Below are 20344 nucleotides of genomic sequence, written 5' to 3' on the forward strand. Positions count from 1 at the left end.
AAGTCAGTAAACCAGCCAAGCAATAGGTAACACAAGCCCAGGAAGGACACCTGCCTCAGCTGTTCCAACCACCACCTGCTCTGTATTGAACAGAGCAGAACAAAGCCTTCCACCCTACTCAAAAATGAAACCCCAGCAGCCCACCACACCTCTAATACTTCTGCCACTCAGTGAAAAGCCACAGGTCATTCAGACACATGTGCGGTTAAAAGGTTGTTCATAAAAGCCATTCTAATTCTCCTGGTCTTTATAAACACAAAGATGTGATATACAGCACTAAATACAAACATAAAGACTTTATTGAATGCTGCTTAATTCCCCAAAGATCTTTCATTACAAAAGTTTTCCACACAACTGCAATTTAAGAGATTGGAATGGTACTCTGATAAAAGATGTGAAAAATACTTGATCAAGTAAACAGACAAGACTTCTATTGTCAACTTTCCACCTTTAAGAAACAGACTGCATTTTCTTTAAATAAAACAAGGAACTATTTATTGACATCCTTCCCTCCTTACTGAAAAAAAAAGTAATCCCAATTTTGGTCTCATTTTTCAGTCTATGGGATGCTAAAACTAATGCAGAAACCTCCAAGGTAGTCTCTAGGAGACCTGGACTACTCCACAGGGAGTCCTTGGGCTGATAAGGAACATCATTGATGGGCTCACTGGAGGAAGCTCCATCCTCAGCTGTAGCAGGAGGAAATATCTAAGTAGCCCAGGATCAAGAGGCAGCAAGAATGGGGTAGCAGCACTCACCAAGGGGTAGGTCAGACACATGGACCACCCCAACCTGTTCAAGCTGACTTTCTCCCCTTACTTTGCCTCATTCTCATGTGAGCATTATCTAAATCTAAATCTGATCAGGAATTCAAGGACAGCACTGTATCCGAGTTCCTTTCAGTGCTGTAAGGGGCACATACCAAATATCTTGAGTTATGGTAATGTACCTTGGTTTTATTTGAGAAAATACAGCACAACTAGAAGCCTTTTCTATAATCTTAACCAAAGTATGCAGCAATGTGAAAAGCACATATAAAACAAGGAAAAAATGTACATAGCAAACTATACCACCTATGTGCAACACAATCAAAAATTCAAGTCATAATTCTCACCACTCCCATAATTATTTCACTCATTAGGATGATATTTCAGTTCTATGAAACGCTGGAAGTGACAGTATATCAATAATTAGACAAATTTACAATATGCTGTGGTAATGACATCACTTAACTGCTGTATTTAAATTCAAATCTTTACATTTGCCAGAGAAAAAAATTGGCTGTTTCTATTATACTGATGAGGTTTCTTTTGCAAATCCTTATATATTTCAAAAGGGTACAAAAAAGTATGTCTGCCGAGTAGAGGTGGTCATTTCTTTTATTTGGCACTTGTATTGTGTGCATTTAGCACATTGTGAGTGCTGTTCTGCTTTTCTGCCATAGCCTTCTTGAGCTTTAACTCCTCTAGCTTTCTCCACAACTCTTCACGTTCCAATTCCTTCTTTTTCTCTCTGTAGAAAAGAGTGAAGTGTCAATTTCGGATGTTTTAAGTGCAACCTAGAGACACAGTTACTTAACAACTGTGATTTACATCTAGTAATTCCTCTTGTAAGTTTTTCTCCAAAGCTATTTTGAGGCAATTACAGTTTCCTCTATTAAAAAGCAAGTGTACAAATTGGTAACAGTTAGCAGTAAAACAGTAGCTTTGCTCCAACAAACTCAGACAACTGCTGTAGTGGGGTTTTGCACAGGTGACTGCAGTTTTAAGGAGGTTCTTCATCACATGCAAACAAAGAGACTAAGCGTCTTCGGGAGAGAAAAGCACAGCTACTGAAAGGACACTTAGCATGTGGTCTCAGATGGCCCAGGATAACATACGCCCTGCCCCCCTTACTCCAACAGTACTGTTTAGTAGGTTAGTAGGATAAGAGAGAGGTTTTAGCTGAGCTATGAAGTATTCTCCAGCTCAGCTTTCTTCAGGCAACACCCCCTGAAGCAGAGGAGCCAGCACCAGGCTGCCCCTCGCAGCAGCAGCTGAGCCCAGTTTTCCCCACAGAGGAGACAGAGCGCTCCCTGCCCAGGCAGGACGGGAAACTGGGGCCTTCCTGCCGCCTCCCCAGGGCTTCAGCTCCCTCCACACCACTGACACAGCCCTGCGTGGGTGCTTCTTACTCAAGCGACACCCAGCAGCAAGTATTTGATGAGCAGTTCTACAGAATCCCATAGCCACAACAGTTAAGTGCTGTTTCTTTTCAGCTGGTACATTCTAAGTATGTATTCATCAACGTGCATTTGGAAGGAAAATCAGTACCTTTGCCTTTCTGCTTTATATGAGCTTGTAAGTTCATCAAAAAGCTTGCCATTCATTTCCATCAGGGTTTTCAGCACGTTATATACCAGTGCCACAATAGTTCTAGAACAGAAGGAACACAACCATTAGAATTACTCAACACAAAATTAAATGGAACACTTCTTTACTGAGTATCTTTTTTGGACTCTGAGTTTCTTATTTAAGATAATACTGTAAGGTCAGTGAGTTTCCGAAACAAAATCCTTTACTATAATTTCCTCTGTAAATTAGTAAAGTGCATATTTAAACTTTTTTTGAAATGGCTGTTTAACCTTAAATTCCTGACTCTTGTAATTACTATACATAGGATATAATTATTGGTACTGTGGCTGTACTATAAAGCCATTCAGTTATGTTAACGTTTAATAAACTGAGTTTTAACAACAGTTTTGTAATATTTGAGTAAGGAAATACGAGAGTCTAGAAAAATAAACTTCCGGCTAATAGCTTCAAAACTGGGCAAAAGAATGTGGCAGAGGAACCACAGGCACGTGGTTTAATACAGCTACTAGAAGCTCTACTGGAAGCGTTTCTGGGCAGCAGATAGTTTTACTGCATATGCCCCATTAGAGAGCTGAATTGAGAACATCAGATAATGGTTTCTGGTACCTTGGTTTCTTTACGAAACTAACCAGCTTGAGCAATACTGGTTATGTTTTACGGGGCTCTCCATATTTCCATGTTAGGTATTACGCTTCTTTTTATGAAGGCATTCATATTTCAATAAATTATCTTAAGTATTCTGGTGTTCATCTCCTTTAAACTCACTATTAATTACAGACAGAAATGCAAAAATAGCAGTAAAATTAAACATTAAAAAGGTGCCTATCATTAAGCTTATCACTAATAAAAAAAAAGTAGGTAAACTGTCTTCCCCATCTTTCCCCTCACTAGCAGTTCACCTTCACACAGCAGTATTGATTGTAAGGTTGTAGAGCAGGGGTGCCATGCAGTCTTGTGACCTTGAAAAATGAGTGAAAGAAAAATCTAAGGAAGTAACCAAAGGACCGGGTTTGCCTTTTCAGTACACTCTGCCCATAGTGGCACTAGGAAATCTCCCAACTATTCATCAGAGGCTCCACGCTCATTCAAAATGCACAGTACGCTTATCCTGTCTATGCTCCTAGGTTTTTTGGTTTTTTTTTTTTTTGGAACACTGGCTTTTATGTGATTTGAAAACAAAAGCTTATTTGGGGTTTTGGTTTTCTGAGAGGAAAAGCTGGATTTTGAGCGAGTAGTTAAGTCCATATCAGACAGCTAGATAGATATAAGCACGTTACTCTGCCCTCCAAAACAGATTAAAACCAAAAGGTTAGACTTTCTTCCTCAAACTTCCTGGTCCTCAAGGTACATAGTTATCCTGTGTCTTTCACTTCCTTCATGAAGAGCAACTTCTGTCCGCAGCTAGGGAAAGAGGGACATCCTTCAAATTTATTGAGGTCCTAAGTACTATTAATGCTCTAAGAACTAGTTCTCCAAAGTTTATATTCAGTCTCAGCTGATACATTTGCAACTAGACACACCACCGAGATAAATTCAGAATAATTTCAGAGCCTCTAAGGGCTTAAAACAGGACATCTGATTTAACTTCAAAGTTGTGGGAAGCTCCTGCCTACCCTGGCTTTTGGCTGTATGAGCTTTACATGCTACAAATTGACTTGCAACTCAATTCAGGATGCTGGACACAAGCAAACTTTGCTTTTTAGTATTTCAATGTAATTACTGCTTCTTTCAAACGTGATACAAACCCACTAACATTTAACCCGTGGCATTAAATATAAAATGAAGTAGTCATTCATTTCTCATTCCTACCATACTTTATAGTGGTAGGCAACTGCTCTTCTCTGAAAGTATCTTTCCCCTTCCTAATCTCACTGGGCAGCAATAACTACGTATGAAGACACTGACAGAATTTTGTTCGTCTGAAGTAAGAAAGGACAGCAAAGCATAAATATAGCAGAAGCATCCCTTGGCAACTGCTTTGGTCTAAGTAGTTTTATTGTGTGTTTTTAACTAACAGCCAAGATCAAATGTGATTACAGTATCAAGACCATCATCCAATTTCCTCATGCTTTTTCAATAAATTCAAGTTCTCCATCATAACAATGCAGAACAGTGGAAGCATGATAAAGCTGAAAATGATGTCCATTTTAGCACCCATAATCTCATTGATTTCATCTGATTTAAGTAAAAATGAAATCAAATTTACAAGCTTATGATCTGAACCTGAAACAGTGGACAATTTATTTATGATACTATAAAGTTAAACATTACATACGGATTCCAGTGTTCTTTGGAGATCTTGTATAAACTGCCAAACATAATTGGTAGAATTTTATCAATGTTCTCCTCAATCAGGCTAAGAATATATTCATTATTCCAGAAGTACAAAGCTCTTTCTGCAACCTGAAACACAAAGTTTAGGGGTCAACAACCACAAAATAAATGACTACAAGTTATTTTTTTACACTTTTTTTTTTTACCTGAAAATGTGAACTTGACACACACTTGGATATTTGCTTAAATAAAGGCTCTTCTATTTTTTTGAATTGCGTCGGTTCTATTACATCTAAGATTTCTTCAATTTCACCTAAAAACATTACCTGTTTGTGTAAAAGAAATGTATCAAAAAGCATGAGAATTGTTTGTTTCTGTTTACAATGGCAATATAAAACAAATACAGTTTATGCATTAGACATGAATCCTGCAAAGAACACTGTATGTAATCACAATGCATTAGACATCCACAGGTTTTTTGCAGCCTGAAAGAAGTCAATCATCATGTTCAGCTACCAGGTTACAGCTCTCATCTTTGACTTCTTCTTTTGTGTAATTGCTCTAAACACTTCACAGAACTGCTTCTGCAGAATATGGTTTTTTACAGTTAAAAACCCGCTAGAACATTTTACTTCTTTAAGAATGGCTGCAGAGGTTACCATTATCTGAGATCTCTAAAGTAGCTTTTGAAGTAATAAATAGTTAATTCCTGTTTTAAATTACAACCAGCAGAACACTAGGTAGGTGGCACAGAAAAATTTAACACCACTCACGCAAACAGGGACAACAGTGTTAAGGGACCCCACTTTTTTAAAGAGCTGTTGGGGGTGGGATCTGGTGGCATAAATCAAACTCCTGATTTTTAAACTCATTTTAACTACATAGAAGAAACCAGAAAAAATTAATTTCCCAAGACCATTTAAAGTTATTTTTATACTACAGAAAAAGAATACATATGCTTTGCCAGGCACTCACTTGCTATCTCAAATGCTAAGTGTGTGTCACATTGCAGATGACTACCTCCAACCTGGTATATATCTATTAAAATACTTCTCACCTCAGAAAATTGTTTCTCTATACAGTATCTTAATTGTAATGCAACTTTTAATATAGTTTTAACATAGTAACACCATAGTAAGAACAGACATACAAAACAATTGCATTGAGTTGCATGACAGATGAGTGCCTCAAGAAGCTTCAATAACTGCAAGTTTTCTGCAAGATCTCTTGAAAAGCACAGCAGAGGTAAGGTAAATGAACCCGCCACACTAGATTTTGCATCACAGCAGATGCCAGACACAAGACAAAACCGACCTCTTTCTGACTGCAGGTTTTTGGCCAAAATTTGAGCAGTCCTCTGATTACCTATATTAAAAATACAAACAAGTTAAAGCAGAACAGGTTTCTATTGCATATTTGATAAGATTAAAAAAAAGTAATAGTTTGCTTTTCCTTATCCAGAGGTTCAATGAAAACAATACAGCTAAATGTAGTTCCACCAAAAAGAAATACAGCGCTGTCTCATTTAAATATTAAATCTTGTTTAGGTTATCAGAGTAATTTAGACACTTATCACTTCACAAGTCTTTGATTATCCGTTCACACTCTGCTCCCATCCCAGTACATACATTAACTGATAGGATGCTGATAACATCCAAGCATCACAAAATTAAGTTAACTCCCCATTACTGGATTTCCCAGAATTATTTTTGTCTTCTACTCAGCCATACTTCAGGGAGCACCTGTCTTGGCATCAAGCCTTGAAGCCCAAGAGCAAGCGGTATACGCTGACTGCACAAACAGGGCTACATGGAGGATTCCTGGCCTCCACCACTTCCCTTTTTTCTTCTAGAATTTGAAATGTTAAAGACTGGAAACTAAAAAAAGATATGAACTTAGAGAGAAAATATATTCCGGTATCTACACTGGAAACTATCTTACACAAGACTGGAAAAAAACTTCAGCCAAACTTAATTTGAAAGTACGGCCCTGAAGAGGAAGGGGGGGTGGGGAGCACACAATGAACAAAGGATGAAGGCCTGTTTCCTAGGTACAAACATTTGACATGGCATCTAAATTACAGAATTAATGCTGGCTAAAAAAACCCCTCTAACTATGTTTTGGAAGCAGAAACATTCTCAGAGCCTTATAAACTTCCATTCTGAGGAAAGGACCTCTATTTTTATGATACAACACCACTTAAATGATCATACCCAACTGTAAAACTTACTTAACTGTTTGAATATTTCCCATATTTTATTTTTGCCATGTTGATTTTTTTCCCCCCAGCTTCCCAGCTGGCTGTTCTATTCACAGTTATGTGTACTATATCAGAAGTGACTTTCCAGAGAAAAAGTTAACATGATTTTAAGTGCCCACAAGTCTTCATCCTAGGATACACAAATATCCTGCTACTACAAAACTGAATGTCACTTCAAATGACACTGAGCAAATGCAGAAACCTCAGGCAGCTGGTAAAGTCCTATGCTCAAATTCACAAAAAGAAAGCCAGTTACAAGGAAAGAAGACATTCCTTATAGAGCCTCCACCATGCAGTTCTACCTAGCTGGCTGAAAGCTACAGACAACAAATACAAATGCCATCATCTGACACCTGATGAGGGAGCAGGAGGCCTGGATCAGCCCACACAGGTGACACCTTTGCCGCCTGGCCCACAGAGGCAGAGCTCCCTCCCTGATCAGCCAGTACTGACCTGGCCTCCTTGCTGCCTCCACAGACACAGCAGAAGAGCTGGGGCAGATGGCATGGTGAGGGGGGAGGAGAAATTTTGAGCTCCCCCATTTCACTGCAGTTACCTGATCCAGCAGTCCTTTACTCATCCACTTCTCCACACTCAAGGAGTCAGACTTGCATGAATTGATTACACTTACTTCTCTAGATTCACAATTTAAGTAGTCTGTGTAAATACATTTAAATCTAGGGCCATTTTCTGTTAATTTGCTCATAACTGAATGACTCCATTATACACTATTGAGATTTTCCATTTTTAAAGAACAAGCCCGAGCATTTACAGGTACAATAGCTCATTCTGCTGACACCTTCCCTTCCCCCAGCACAATACAAGTAAGCCAAAAAATCTCAGACAAGCACATTTGCCAAGGAAAAGCTCTGAGAACCTACCATCACCCCTAATTGGAGCATGAATTTACTGGTCTCGAAAGCATAAAATTGAGTTAGCTGGAAGAGTCCAGTTTCCAGCACTTGTTATTGTAAGTGTGTTGAATACACTTTGCTACACAGACTCATATTCTCAGCTTGGTAAAGAAGTAACATGTTCTGAGTATAGCAGTGCAAACATCAACAAGATACCTATTCTTTGCTCCTCAGAGAGAGTATCAGTTTGCAGCTTGACTATGCTTTCATATTAAAAAGCTGATACATGCATATTTATGTTCAAGGATTTTATTCAAAGAAATATTCAACGTGAATGCAGATCTGAAATCCTGCTGCTCTTACTACACAAAACTTTTAAGATTAGTAATTCTCCCTGAGCTACAAAAGTCCCATAAAGTGACTTACAACAGTAGGCACCTGCTAGAAAACTTATGTACAAGGACTGCATGTTTAGCCTTATTTCTTCAATGTAAAGGCCACTGCACTTAGCAGGGTTAGGTAACAAACTCTTCCTGTCAGCTTCGCAAACATCAGGACTGACCTAAGGCAGAGTACTGTAGTTACAAGAGCTTGGATTGAATGTCCTCTAAACTGACCCTGAGTGACAATTCCTGCCAGAAAAATAACGGTAAGGTACCCGTGAAGACAGCCTTCTGATGGAGTTCTTAAAAAATTACTTGACCTAAAGCCAAAAAAAATTCCAAATGCTATCTCATCAGTTGCCCCAAATTTTAACATCTACTTCTCAAGCATTTCAGAAAGTTTCTTAAAGCTTCACTTATCATCTTACTTTTACTCCTTTATAAAGCCAATTTTACAATATACTCAGAGTAATGACCAAAGCAAGCACAGGCAGCGACTCTGCAGTGAGTTCTTGTAAATTCTCCATTCTAAATTCATTTTTACTGATTAAGAGGCAACCAGAATTGTATATACTGCAGTCCAGATGAAGTCTCAGAATTGCAGTATGGCACTCCTACTTCAAAAAGCCCTACCCTCTCGCTTCAAAGTTTGGGCTTGGATCCTGCATCACAGTTCTGTAAATTCGTATCAGGAAGTTCTGACTTTGTCACGTTGCCACTTCATTCAGTCTTGCAGGTTTTTATCTAATACTACACATTTTGTGCTCACATGTCAACTTTAACTGTCAAAATGCCTGGATTGTTTTATCACTTGGCTTAAGCAATTCTTTTCTCCTCGCCCTATCCAACAAAATAAGCTTATTGACCAGTGTAGCTGGCAACACTGCAGTACAGGGGGAAGGAAGATGCTTCAAGCAGACAAGCCAAGTTTATAGACAGTCAGGTCTACCACCTTCCACCACCTACAGAATAACTTGTCTTCTGATGAGGAACATCGATGCTTAAATGGCTATGCAGAAAACAAACATCCACTGAAAGACTGGTGAAGATCTACATTGTTTCCACAAAGCTGTTTATCTTTTCTCTTTATAGAAAAATATAGATTTTGCATAAGCTTTTCATTTTTCTGTCACAAAAAGGGTTAAGTATTTAAATATCAACATACCCCTAACAGAAAGATTTCTGATTGGCCAACCAAAACCAGTTTCTGTTCTAGCTGGTCTGTCCTCAGTCTGTGTCCCCACGAGCTGCTACACTGCCCTAAGCCTGCATTCTTCTTTATGGGCATTGCCAAAAACCTTGCATGAAGCACTGCAAACCCCTTTTTAGCTGAGCTGTCAATACGTATCATGGGAGATTCAGTCTGGCAAAAGCCACTGATGCCTGAAGCACCTGTATTATAACTGCCAAGAGGCACCCCAGGAACTGAAGAGACAGATCAAACATCGCATTTGCAATTTCAGAGTTCTTTCTGTCTAAATAAAGTGTTGTTATTCTTTCCAACTTTTATTTTGGGATTGTTTATTCCCTAAAATATTTCAACTTTATGCAGTGGCTAGGCACAAGCCATCAGCACCAAAAATATCGAAATGTTAGTTCTTACCAGGATGGAATAGAGTTGTTACATGCTTTCTCATATGAGGTAATTTGCATAATATCAGTGGTTCAAACTTTTATTTAAATTTGTGCTCTATCTCGGTCACAGGCCAAGAGATGACTGCCCTTCCAAACCCAGAATTTTCTTAACAACTGTTCTAGATTTAATTTTATTTCCCCCCCCCAAAAAAAAACACCTGTGGATCATTAAGATAACACTGCTATACAATTCTAACAAGTTACACTTAAATATTTAGTTGAAATTAAAAACAGAAAAACATTCAACTGAAAAACACTTACAGGCTCTGTTAAAGTTGTATCTTTTTCCAGGAACTGTACAACACAATAGGCGAGCTAGAATGTAAGTCATATGATTATTTAGTTTAAACAGACAGTTTAGACATTGCAGCATAACTAAGTATCACAACTTATAATGGAAGCACTTTAGACTGGGGGGGGTGGGGGTGAGGGAGGAGGGAACGATGACAACACCCCTACACAGCCATTTTAAATTCCTCCAAACTAAACAAAACAGCAATTAAAGCAGCGAGATATACAGGCCTGCTCTATCTTACAAAAACTCCCTGCATACCAAAAATATTGTTTTTTTCATCCTAGAAGAAAATTACTTTTAAGCTTGACAGATATTTCCCTAACTCAGATCCAGTATCCAGACAGATTTTTCTCAACATCAATTCCTGTATTAACATTACAAATCTATCACAGAATCACAGAATTACAAATCTATCATTTTCAAACATCTGTACTGGGGTAAAAAAAGGTGATACTTTCAATCAAAAAAAGTTTTAAAATGGGTTTGACTGAGCAGACACTGCTTAAGTACTAGACATCTGCAGCACACAACATTCAGTGGTAAGATTACAGGTGAAAGAATTTTCACATATTACATGGCCACAAGAGATCAGGCAGCATCTGTCCAGCTGGGTATCCTGTCCCCAGCAACGGCCAACAACAAATGCCTGCGGGAGAGCGTATGAAGTGGGAGAAGCATAATGCGATTAAGTCACCAGCATGCTCTCCCAGCTTCTAGTCATTTCTGTCCAGGGGTCTTCTCAGGCCAAAGTGTGATATTATATGTTGTATAATTACTTACTGTTTAGTTACTTAGCACATAGTTAATAACTAAACCACCATACCTCTGCACAGTACAGAAACCATACAATAATCCTATTACTAAAGTAGTTACAAGCCGAGATTCCATTAAGACTGATCTTAAGAAGTCACATTATTTTTCATCTCACGATATAAAGCAAACAAAAAATTATTTACATGCATTACATGTACACTTCAATACTTAAGATGCTTGAATTCAAGCATTACCTTTCCTTTTTTTTTTTTTTAACTTTGTTATCCTAAAGCAGATAATTACAATGCTGTAATTACAAGTCTAATTTATTTCTTTCACCCTTAGGCTAAGGATGTATACATGTAGATTAAAAAAAAAAGTCACACATTAATCTCATAAAATCCCATTATATGTATATTGTACAGTAATGTTTTATTGTTCAAAGAAAAAAGACTGAAACTTAATTCAGCTTTAAGGCTTTAACTTTTCAGGGTAGGCTAAACTTGTACTGTAGCAACAAAGCAACTAGGCCACTCTTGATTGCAAAGCAGATTTAATGCTTGTTTATACCTTCAGGATAATACGAAACCAGAAACACACAGTGCTGAAACTGCACATGACACTAGTGGTTTATGAAGGGATAGATGAGTAGCCTGGTCAGCAAACCAAATGCTACTTTCAGGTACACAGTACAGCTGAATTAATAGGATCCTTTCAGGTACTGATGAACCGGATTAAACATATCATAGAAAAAAAGGATAGCTTGCTGTACTGATCTACCAGTGAGAATACCTTTGGCAAGTGGCTGGTCCCTTTCATATCACTGACTTACGCCATGGAGCAGCCTATTGCATAGGAATAAACCACAGAGACAAGTGATTTAATTAAATTAAAACTATATGAGAATTAGGAATTATCCGAGTTCTTGACTTGATCCTGTTTGTAGGCTATATAGTCATAATAATTTCACTTCAATTAGAAACTCATTTCCTTGTATCTTTAGTCTGTAAGGAGCTGTACTGGTGAGCTAAGTTAACAAAGCAAGTTTTTAATTAGCCACAGAAGAATTACTTGCAAGTTTGCATCAAATGTATTCAATACTCAAGTGCCATATGTCTGGAAAGGATATACATTATTCCTCAAATAAAACGCTGAACATCTGTGCAAAGTGTAAGAATGGAAGTCAAATGAAGAACTAAAGCATTCTGACAGCGTGTCATGGATCTACATAATTTCTAACTGATCCAGAGAGCTACTATTTATATCCAACATTCTCCTCCCCTCCCCGTCACTGGAATGGTTTTAGAAATAAAAAAGCTTCTGAAGTAAGTACCTGGCCATATTCAAGGTTCTTTATACACGGCATTTAGGTTACATAAAGGAAGTGATAACAGAACAAGGTCCTGGGATTAAATGAAGCTTAAAGTGTGACAAGGCTAGCAAGCAAAAATGCTTCCCACTTCAGTTGACATGACTTTGACTCGCTGTTATATTCTTTCACTTAATATATGCTAAATAGTATCTCAAAGTTAACATTTAGACATAAGATCTGCAAGATCTTTAAAAAAACTGACTGAATTTGCAAATATTTTGGAATATTGATATTACAACACATACTGCTTTAAATTTCATTTGTTTCAAATGCAAATACAAAAAACCCCCACCACTCTTAAAAATAGGCAAAAGCTTACCTGTGCATGAAACAAAGCTAATCCCTTTGCAGTATGCATGGGAATCAGAACTTTCATAAGGAACTGTTTGTGTTCTGCTTTCAGTGGCAGTGCAAAACCATTGATAATACTGAAAACATGAATAAGCAGGATTTATTTTTATTAAAAAAATATTTTTTTTCCTAGCAAGTCAAGAATTTCTGCAAATTCAAGAGACACTCCATTTCTGATTCAATTTCTAAACCTGACTATTCTGAAGCCATGAAATAGCTCTACATATGTACAACCTTTAAAGTGTTGGTATCATGCGAGTTTAGACTCTTGGTAGGAATACCAGAGAACCATAGTACAAGTCAAATAATACTCATCTAATGAGCTGGAGTATTTTTATAGTGACCTCCATTAAGTAAAATCATGTACACAGTAAGTCTTGCTGCCAAATTGTAAAGCTTAGACAGATGCATCAGGAAGCTGATCTATTTCACCCACAATCACTAGCAACTTGCAGAGAAGAAAATAGCACACATTTTTTAACTATTAACAGTGCAGTTTGAACACTTGTTTTGAGATTGTTGAACAACCTTTCCCTCCAAAAACAAAGTTAAAAAGTTGTCTCATTGATTCAGTAATCTAATTTTTAAGAGCTGATGAGTTGTAGGACAGACAAAAGTCTTTCAGGAAGAGGCTGGAGTTCCCCCTCCCCCTACATTTTAAATAAACCTGAGAAAATAATGGTATCCCTTTCACTTGGTTTTCATGAAAACTTGTTCCACAATAGTTTCACAATGTTTGTATTTTCAGTTAGACCAGTAATATTCATAAAATTTTCTACTGTGAAATATACGTGACAGTTGTGGAAAAAACAGTAAAATACTACCACAAAAACCTTCAAAGTTAAAAATTAAATTAGTGAAATAATGTCAAAAAAGATAACTAAAAACCTTACACTAAACAAGGCTTTCCTGAACAGAATTTAAAGAAAACCAGCCTGCTGAAGATTAAAGCATTTCATTCAGCATGAGAGTAAAGTTAACATTCATTTACTGAATCAAAGAACAAGTCATCTATCAAATACAAGATAAGCAAGAGTAGATATTCCTGACAAACAAGGACCCTTGAGAAATATTTTTCCAGTCATCTTTAAAACTTGCACCAAATAATTTATACTCTATATCCTAATTTGATATTCACATGGTAACCCAGACAGTATTAGATTATATCAGTGACTGCACTTCATCACTTGTTACTGTAATAATTCTCTTCCCCCACCTCCATTCCCAAAGCAAGAAAGCTGAAGCAAACACCCACAATAACATTTTATATTTTTTCTGTATGGGATCAAACTTACCTTCCTAATATCTCAAGGAGTTCAGCAACACCATTGAAGTGCTCTGTTTCATATATAAACCTGTTACGAAAAAAGACAACCATCAAAAATTGAAACAGAGGATCAGAGATTCCAAAGAAATTACCTTTAATAAGCTTCAAATATTTGAAAGCCAGGTCACAGACCAAAACCAGGTCTTTTATTTCAAGAATAAATCATTGCAGACCCAGACCATGAAGGCAAGATAAAAATATTCCTCAGCCTAGTCACACGCACACATATACACAGCATACCTGAGGAAAATGTTGTTAATTTGTTTCCTGATGAATGCTCTTAAACCAAGGAATTTTCCATAAATTCGATGAAGAACTGTCTTTAGGAAATCACGTTCTCGTGGGTCTTCACTATCAAAGAGCTCCAATAACTTTAAAAATTAAATTGAAATGTGTTACTTTGAAAGACTTAAATTTTGCTACATTACTAAATGATTTGAGTTTTATTTTTAATTTACAAGTTTACATTAGAAAAATTAGAATCAGTTTCACCAAAAATTTTGTTTGTATGTCAATATTGTATTTTCAAAATTAGATTTTTAATAAAGCTGATTATTTTTTAAAAATAATAAACCCAGCAGCTTCACTCCCTTCAAAAGTCTGTATACAACAGACATCAAAGCCACTCCAACAACTATTACACTATCAAAATAAAAATGAAATTGTAAGAATGAGATTGTAAGAATGAGAGGTAAGTGGTTTACACTTGGTCTTTAAGAAAGTGGAATGAATCAAATCTATGTCAGATATTTACAATTTCTTAATTAAAATCCTGTGCTGCTCCTCTCAAAAAGCTACTTGTGTCTTAAAGGTTAAGCAAAAGCATTCCTATACAAGAAATTTCACAATTAATATGGAGGGGGTCATAAACTAAGCAAAAGATATGTAATTATTAACTGATTCTCTGCTAATACAGACTAAATGCCACAATAAGCTAGCAAGATTTTCCACTTTTTTTCTTGTAGAAAGTTTTCCAAGGATACAGAAAAGACCATGCTCACTTGAAGACATCAAAAGATATTCCAATCTCATTACAGACCATTATTTTAGGGGTTTTTTTCCCTGCAAGTACAAATAAGAGCATATTCAGAAAGGCTAACTGCACTAAACAAGTCTGTAACTTAGCTCAAGCAGTCACTACAGTTTTCTGCTCAGTCCAGGTCTGTGAGCTTAGGTACGTCTACACCAAGCAGTGTAAGGAACTGGAAACAGCTGTTCAGGAACTTTTTTCAGGCTCATTTCATTTTTATATTTAGAAGGAATTTCTCAGGGTCACTATTCCACTTTTTTTTCCATATATAGCTAGCTGTTCATTGCATTGTCTTTCTTGCATTCTAGAGAAAGATCAAGTAAAATGTCAGGAATTGAAACACTGCAACATGGCTCATAAGAATCATGGGTCAATTAATAAATTGGATACCCATGGCCAATAGTTCAGCAGCAGCTTCAGGCCTAAATTTTGTGGGAAAGTTGAATAACCAAAGAATGAAACACCTATAAACAAGAACAGTAAAACCAAACAAGTGGAAATTAAATGCAGCCACTGAAGGTGGGGAGGGAAAGTGTCCATCTATGTTTTTACTTTTCACTGCTGTACTGTGATGGCCTGCCAGCACTCACTCTTCAGATACTGAACTTTTCCTTGACAAACAAGTATTTTGACACGGTAAAAAAAATCCCCACTGAGTTAACCTTAGACAAAAATTGTTATGGTCTTCTACAGCCTAATTCCTTGAGAAGTTATATTTAATATGAAATCTCACTTCACTTTCTTGCTCATAGTTACTTTGCATGGTGAAGCATGATTTTCCTATGTACTTTCTTACTTGATTTTCCTTCTGTGGCTAACACACAACAGTAAAAAGAATGACACTATCTCGTCACAAGTTAGCAGACGTTGGAACACATTCTATGTACAGTAAGTACATGAACTTTTTACAGGAAAAACATGTGCTGTAAGTTTTCCCATGATAAATCTATGAAAAAACAAACATAAAAAGCACTACAAAAATTTAATTAGTACATTGTTGATTTGACCAGAAGTTACAAATCATTAAAAACACAACTTGTATTTACAAATTACAAATATCTTGCATTGCAAAGCACTGAGGTTGGTATCTGAAAACAAAGTGTTTCTGAAGTTACTAATTACATATAGCCTGTGTGGTATGATGTGCTGTTTATTTAGTGTTTCACAGAAACCACTGTTGGAACAACTAAAATTTAACCCTGTGTCAACATGAAAGCTTTAATATTCTCCTTAGCTGTACAGTCATCTGGTAAGTTAAGCTTGAGAGGTGATCTTTAAATCTGTGGGTGGGAAAACTCTCTACTTACCTGCTGTACAAATTTCTGGTCAATATATCGCTTTGCAATGCTAGGCTGAAAATCCGGGCTCTCCAAAAACCTCAGGAAAAATTCATACACCAACTACAAACATTGAAATGAAAATTATGAAGTTAGTAAGTACACCATAACACAGATCTCAGCTCTGCCACCACCACAAAGTCAGTGGGACTGTTCACATGCTTGAAAGGTACAAGAGGAAACTGAAGCATAACACATCACTGCTTAATCACAGCCTCTACCAGAATTTATTGAAAGAATTACAGTAAGTATCAAGAACACACTAATTCCCAGAACAGTCAAAGCTTAATAATCTACTGAAAATATAACTATTACACAAAAAACAAGTACTATTACATATATTAACACTTTCTACTACATTAAGAATTTATTATGTAAAAATAAGTTACCAAACACTTATCAACACTGAGGCTAAAATTAAGTGCTCTAACATCAAAATACCTTAAACAGATGAAGAAAAATCTGCTAACTAAGTGTTCCTGAAATTAAGTTTCAGCTGCAAGCTCCAAAAATGAAGAGAAGTCATATTAAATCATAGAATCATTTAGATTGGAAAAGACCTTTAAGATCATTAAGTCCAACCGTTAACCTAACACTGCCAAGTCCACCACTAAACCATGTCCCTAAGCACCTTATCCACATGTCTTTTAAAAACCTCCAGGGATGGTGACTCAACCACCTCCCTGGGCAGCCTGGTCCAATGTCTGACAACCCTTGCAGTGAAGAAATTTTTCCTAATATCCAGCCTAAAAAAATATAGTGCAGGGGATGAGCCTCACCCTGGGAAAACCACCTGCATGATCATGGTGTCTCCCCTGCCAGGTAAGCCGAATGAATACGCAGAAACTTAAGAGTTTGGCTTAACATTAGGTTTCTATATCCTGGACACCCAATTCAAACAACAGGACCCTCTGCAGATTTATCTTCAACATCCTTTATATTTTGTAGTATATTATTTCTACTGAGTTCAAGTCCTCATTTGCTATGATCCCACAATGCCCACAGATGGAAAACCAGACACGAGATAGAGCTAGTGAGGGCTTGAGGTAGCAGAGTGAGGCATGAAGAAGCCAGAGCACAAGTCCCATATTTTGGAGTTCATCAGAAGTCAAAGACACAAAATACTGTACTTTCATAGCAATGGCAGATTTATAAAATACACAGAAGGCATCTCTTAACTAAGACAGAATTGAGAGGAAAGTTGTCTTACGTTTAGATACATTCAGGCCTGCTTATGTTCTCAACACCTATTTCTTAACTCCATGTTAGTTAAACAACTGATTAGTAATAATACTAAGATGCAATTTAGATACATAAAAGACATCACTGACTGGACTTCTAAATAAAACCCACACAGAGCTGTGGCCATACTCACAGGCATGTAGTTCAACTATTACCACTATTAATACTTATTAAACTGACAGACAACACCTGAGTAATTCATAATTATAATTATGAAGTTTACTTGAGAGAAGTGCTTGACAATAATTACTTTTTATCTAGAACATTTGAGATGACAGTTACTTACGCATAGCTTCAAGGAGGGTATGCTGTATCTGCAAAGCAGAAGCTCAGAAACACAAGTTCCCCTTCACTTTTTCCTTCCCCACTGACAGACTGTAATAAGAGCTTTTCGCTTTTCCTATCAGCAGTTTAAATGTATACAAATTTCATGTACCAGAACTGTCTTAAAACCTAAGCTTCCCTGTACTGCCTTAGTTTGTCTTCTTGTGCATAAACACAAAAGCACACAGTTGCACAATAGACAACATAGGACAGACTTTTTAAAAGCTTGGTAATAAACAATCCAATAATGTATTTTTAAATATTACCATACTCAATCCTCTGTCTTAGAAAGAGATGAACCATGGCTGTTTAATATTTTCATCAGTGACATAGACAGTGGGGCCAAGTGCGCCCTCAGCAAGTTTGTAGATGGCACCAAGCTGAATGGTGTGGTTGACATGCCTGAAGGACAGGATGCCATCCCAAGGGACCTGGACAAGCTCAGGAAGTGGGCCCATGTGAACCTCATGAGGTTCAACAAGGCCACGTGCAAGATCCTGCACCTGGGTCAGGGCAGGCCCCAGTATCAATACAGGCTGGGAGATGAAGGGATTGAGAGCAGCCCTGAGGAGAAGGACTTTGGGGTACTGGTGGATGAAAAGCTGGACATGAGCTGGCAATGTGCACTCACAGCCCAGAAAGCCAACTGTATCCTGGGCTGCATCAAAACAAGCGTGGCCAGCATGCTGAGAGAGGTGATTCTGCCCCTCTACTCCACTCTGGTGAGACCCCACTGGGGGTACTATGTCAGCTCTGGAGTCCTCAGTACAAGAAAGACCTGTTGGAGCAGCCCAGAGGAGGGCCACAAAAATGATCAGAGGGATGGAGCACCTCTCCTATGAGAACAGGCTGAGAGAGTTGGGGCTGTTCAGCCTGGAGAAGAGAAGGCTCCAGGGATACCTTATTGTGGCCTTTTAGTACTTAAAGGGGGCTTATAAAAAAAGAATAGGGACAGATGTTTTAGCAGGGCCTGTAGCAATAGGACAAGGGGCAATGTTTTTAAACTAAAAGCAGGTAGATTCAGGCTAGATATAAGGAAGAAATTTTTTTACAGTGAGGGTGGTGAAACACTGGAACAAGTTGCCCAGAGAAGTGGTAGATGCCCCATCCCTGGAAACATTCAAGTTGAGGTTGGATGAGGCTTTGGGCAACCTGATTCAGTTGAAGATGTCCCTGCTCATTGCAGGGCAGGTGGACTAGGTGCTCTTTAAAGGTCCCTTCCAAGCCAATCCATTCTATGATTTGCTGATCTTTTTCAAGCTACAAACTAGATAAATTTGTTAGTGGTTTGTATTGAAATGGGAAATAGATGGCTGGAGGGAGGTTATTAGCACAGCTTCATAGGGATTAATTTTGGAATTAAGTTTCATTAAGTATTTCTGTAATAAATTCCTATATTAAGTATTTCTGTCAGTGACCACAACAAAGAACAGTCATGTGTGATAACTGCTTTAGACAATGATACAATATTTGAAGCTACCACCAAGAAAAAAGAAAAAGAAAATTAAGAAAGAAGTACGTCAAGTTATCAATAAGAAAGGACAAGTTGACCCTGAAGGCCTGGAGTAATAAATACAGGATGAAACTCAAGAATTGCAAAGTTACAGTTAGAGATCCAAGAAAAAGCTCTGCTAAGCATCTGCAAGCCTTTAAGCTGAGAAAGGGTTAACCATAGGATGACTAAGATCCATCTACACAATGAAGCCATAGAAGTGACAGGTGAAATCCTGGGATATTCCAGGAAGATACTGACAGTACAGAGAGATGCACAGTCCTACACATGCTTGAGGAAATTTATTCAAACGTGAAAGAATGCAGAGATGGAGCCACTAGAATTGTCATGGGATAGAACACCTTTTACAAGCGAAGACTACATTGGCATGTTTATTTTCCCTAAAGGATAGGGAGAGGAAGGACAATTATGGCTTCTTTCCTTAGATAGATATGGGGACTACGATAAACATCAAGCAGAACTAAGTTAAAGCATAATGCTGTAACATCTTGGCTGTCCAAGTTTAAGTTTAGGGTATCAATTAGGTCAAAACCAAGGTACACCTCATCTATAAAACAGAACAAGTCAATATTAATGCAAGATTCTCAATATATGATGACAAATTAATCAGTTCCATGTCTCATTTCTAATATAGGGAGAGTATGAATTAGTAGCCATTTGAATGCTTCATATAAACACATGCAATTCCAGAACCATGATTGTTGCTATTGTTCTTAAAGAGCTTTCAGAAAAACAAAATTTAGCGCTCAAAAATCCAGTTTCTGAGCTGTATCGCAGTGAAGTTTTGTGCATATTTATGAAGGCATATTTATGCAGTTCTGATGCTTACAGAATTGTCTAGCTTCCTGATAATTAGTACCACTGCTCCTAGAACATGTACAGCTGGTAAAAGGTATCAAATAACTTTGGAAATCCTTGTGAGCCTTGGGAAATCCATGAAGCTTTATCTGAAGCATTTCAGGAAGCAAGCTGCAATGGCCATTTCTGGATAGTCAGCCTCTCCCTTCTCCTGTATGCTAATGTTTGCAAACTTAGAAGCA

General features: G+C 37.5%; 1 protein-coding gene across 1 annotated transcript in view; it reads right to left on the reverse strand.

Moving 5' to 3' along the window:
* Nucleotides 1-281: 281 nt before the first annotated feature.
* PPP2R5A (protein phosphatase 2 regulatory subunit B'alpha) overlaps nucleotides 282-20344 on the reverse strand; it is a 46588-nt gene continuing 26525 nt past the window's right edge. The window contains exons 4-13 of the mRNA XM_059835901.1: nucleotides 16196-16288; nucleotides 14099-14229; nucleotides 13827-13886; nucleotides 12500-12608; nucleotides 10022-10075; nucleotides 5943-5993; nucleotides 4835-4954; nucleotides 4630-4757; nucleotides 2313-2414; nucleotides 282-1512 (exon numbers count right to left, since the gene is read on the reverse strand). Coding sequence (XP_059691884.1) covers nucleotides 1380-1512; nucleotides 2313-2414; nucleotides 4630-4757; nucleotides 4835-4954; nucleotides 5943-5993; nucleotides 10022-10075; nucleotides 12500-12608; nucleotides 13827-13886; nucleotides 14099-14229; nucleotides 16196-16288 — 981 coding nt within the window. The 3' untranslated portion in view covers nucleotides 282-1379. The remainder of the gene's footprint in view (nucleotides 1513-2312; nucleotides 2415-4629; nucleotides 4758-4834; nucleotides 4955-5942; nucleotides 5994-10021; nucleotides 10076-12499; nucleotides 12609-13826; nucleotides 13887-14098; nucleotides 14230-16195; nucleotides 16289-20344) is intronic.

The sequence above is a fragment of the Gavia stellata genome, chromosome 2 (assembly GCF_030936135.1).
Source record: "Gavia stellata isolate bGavSte3 chromosome 2, bGavSte3.hap2, whole genome shotgun sequence".
NCBI lineage: Eukaryota > Metazoa > Chordata > Aves > Gaviiformes > Gaviidae > Gavia > Gavia stellata.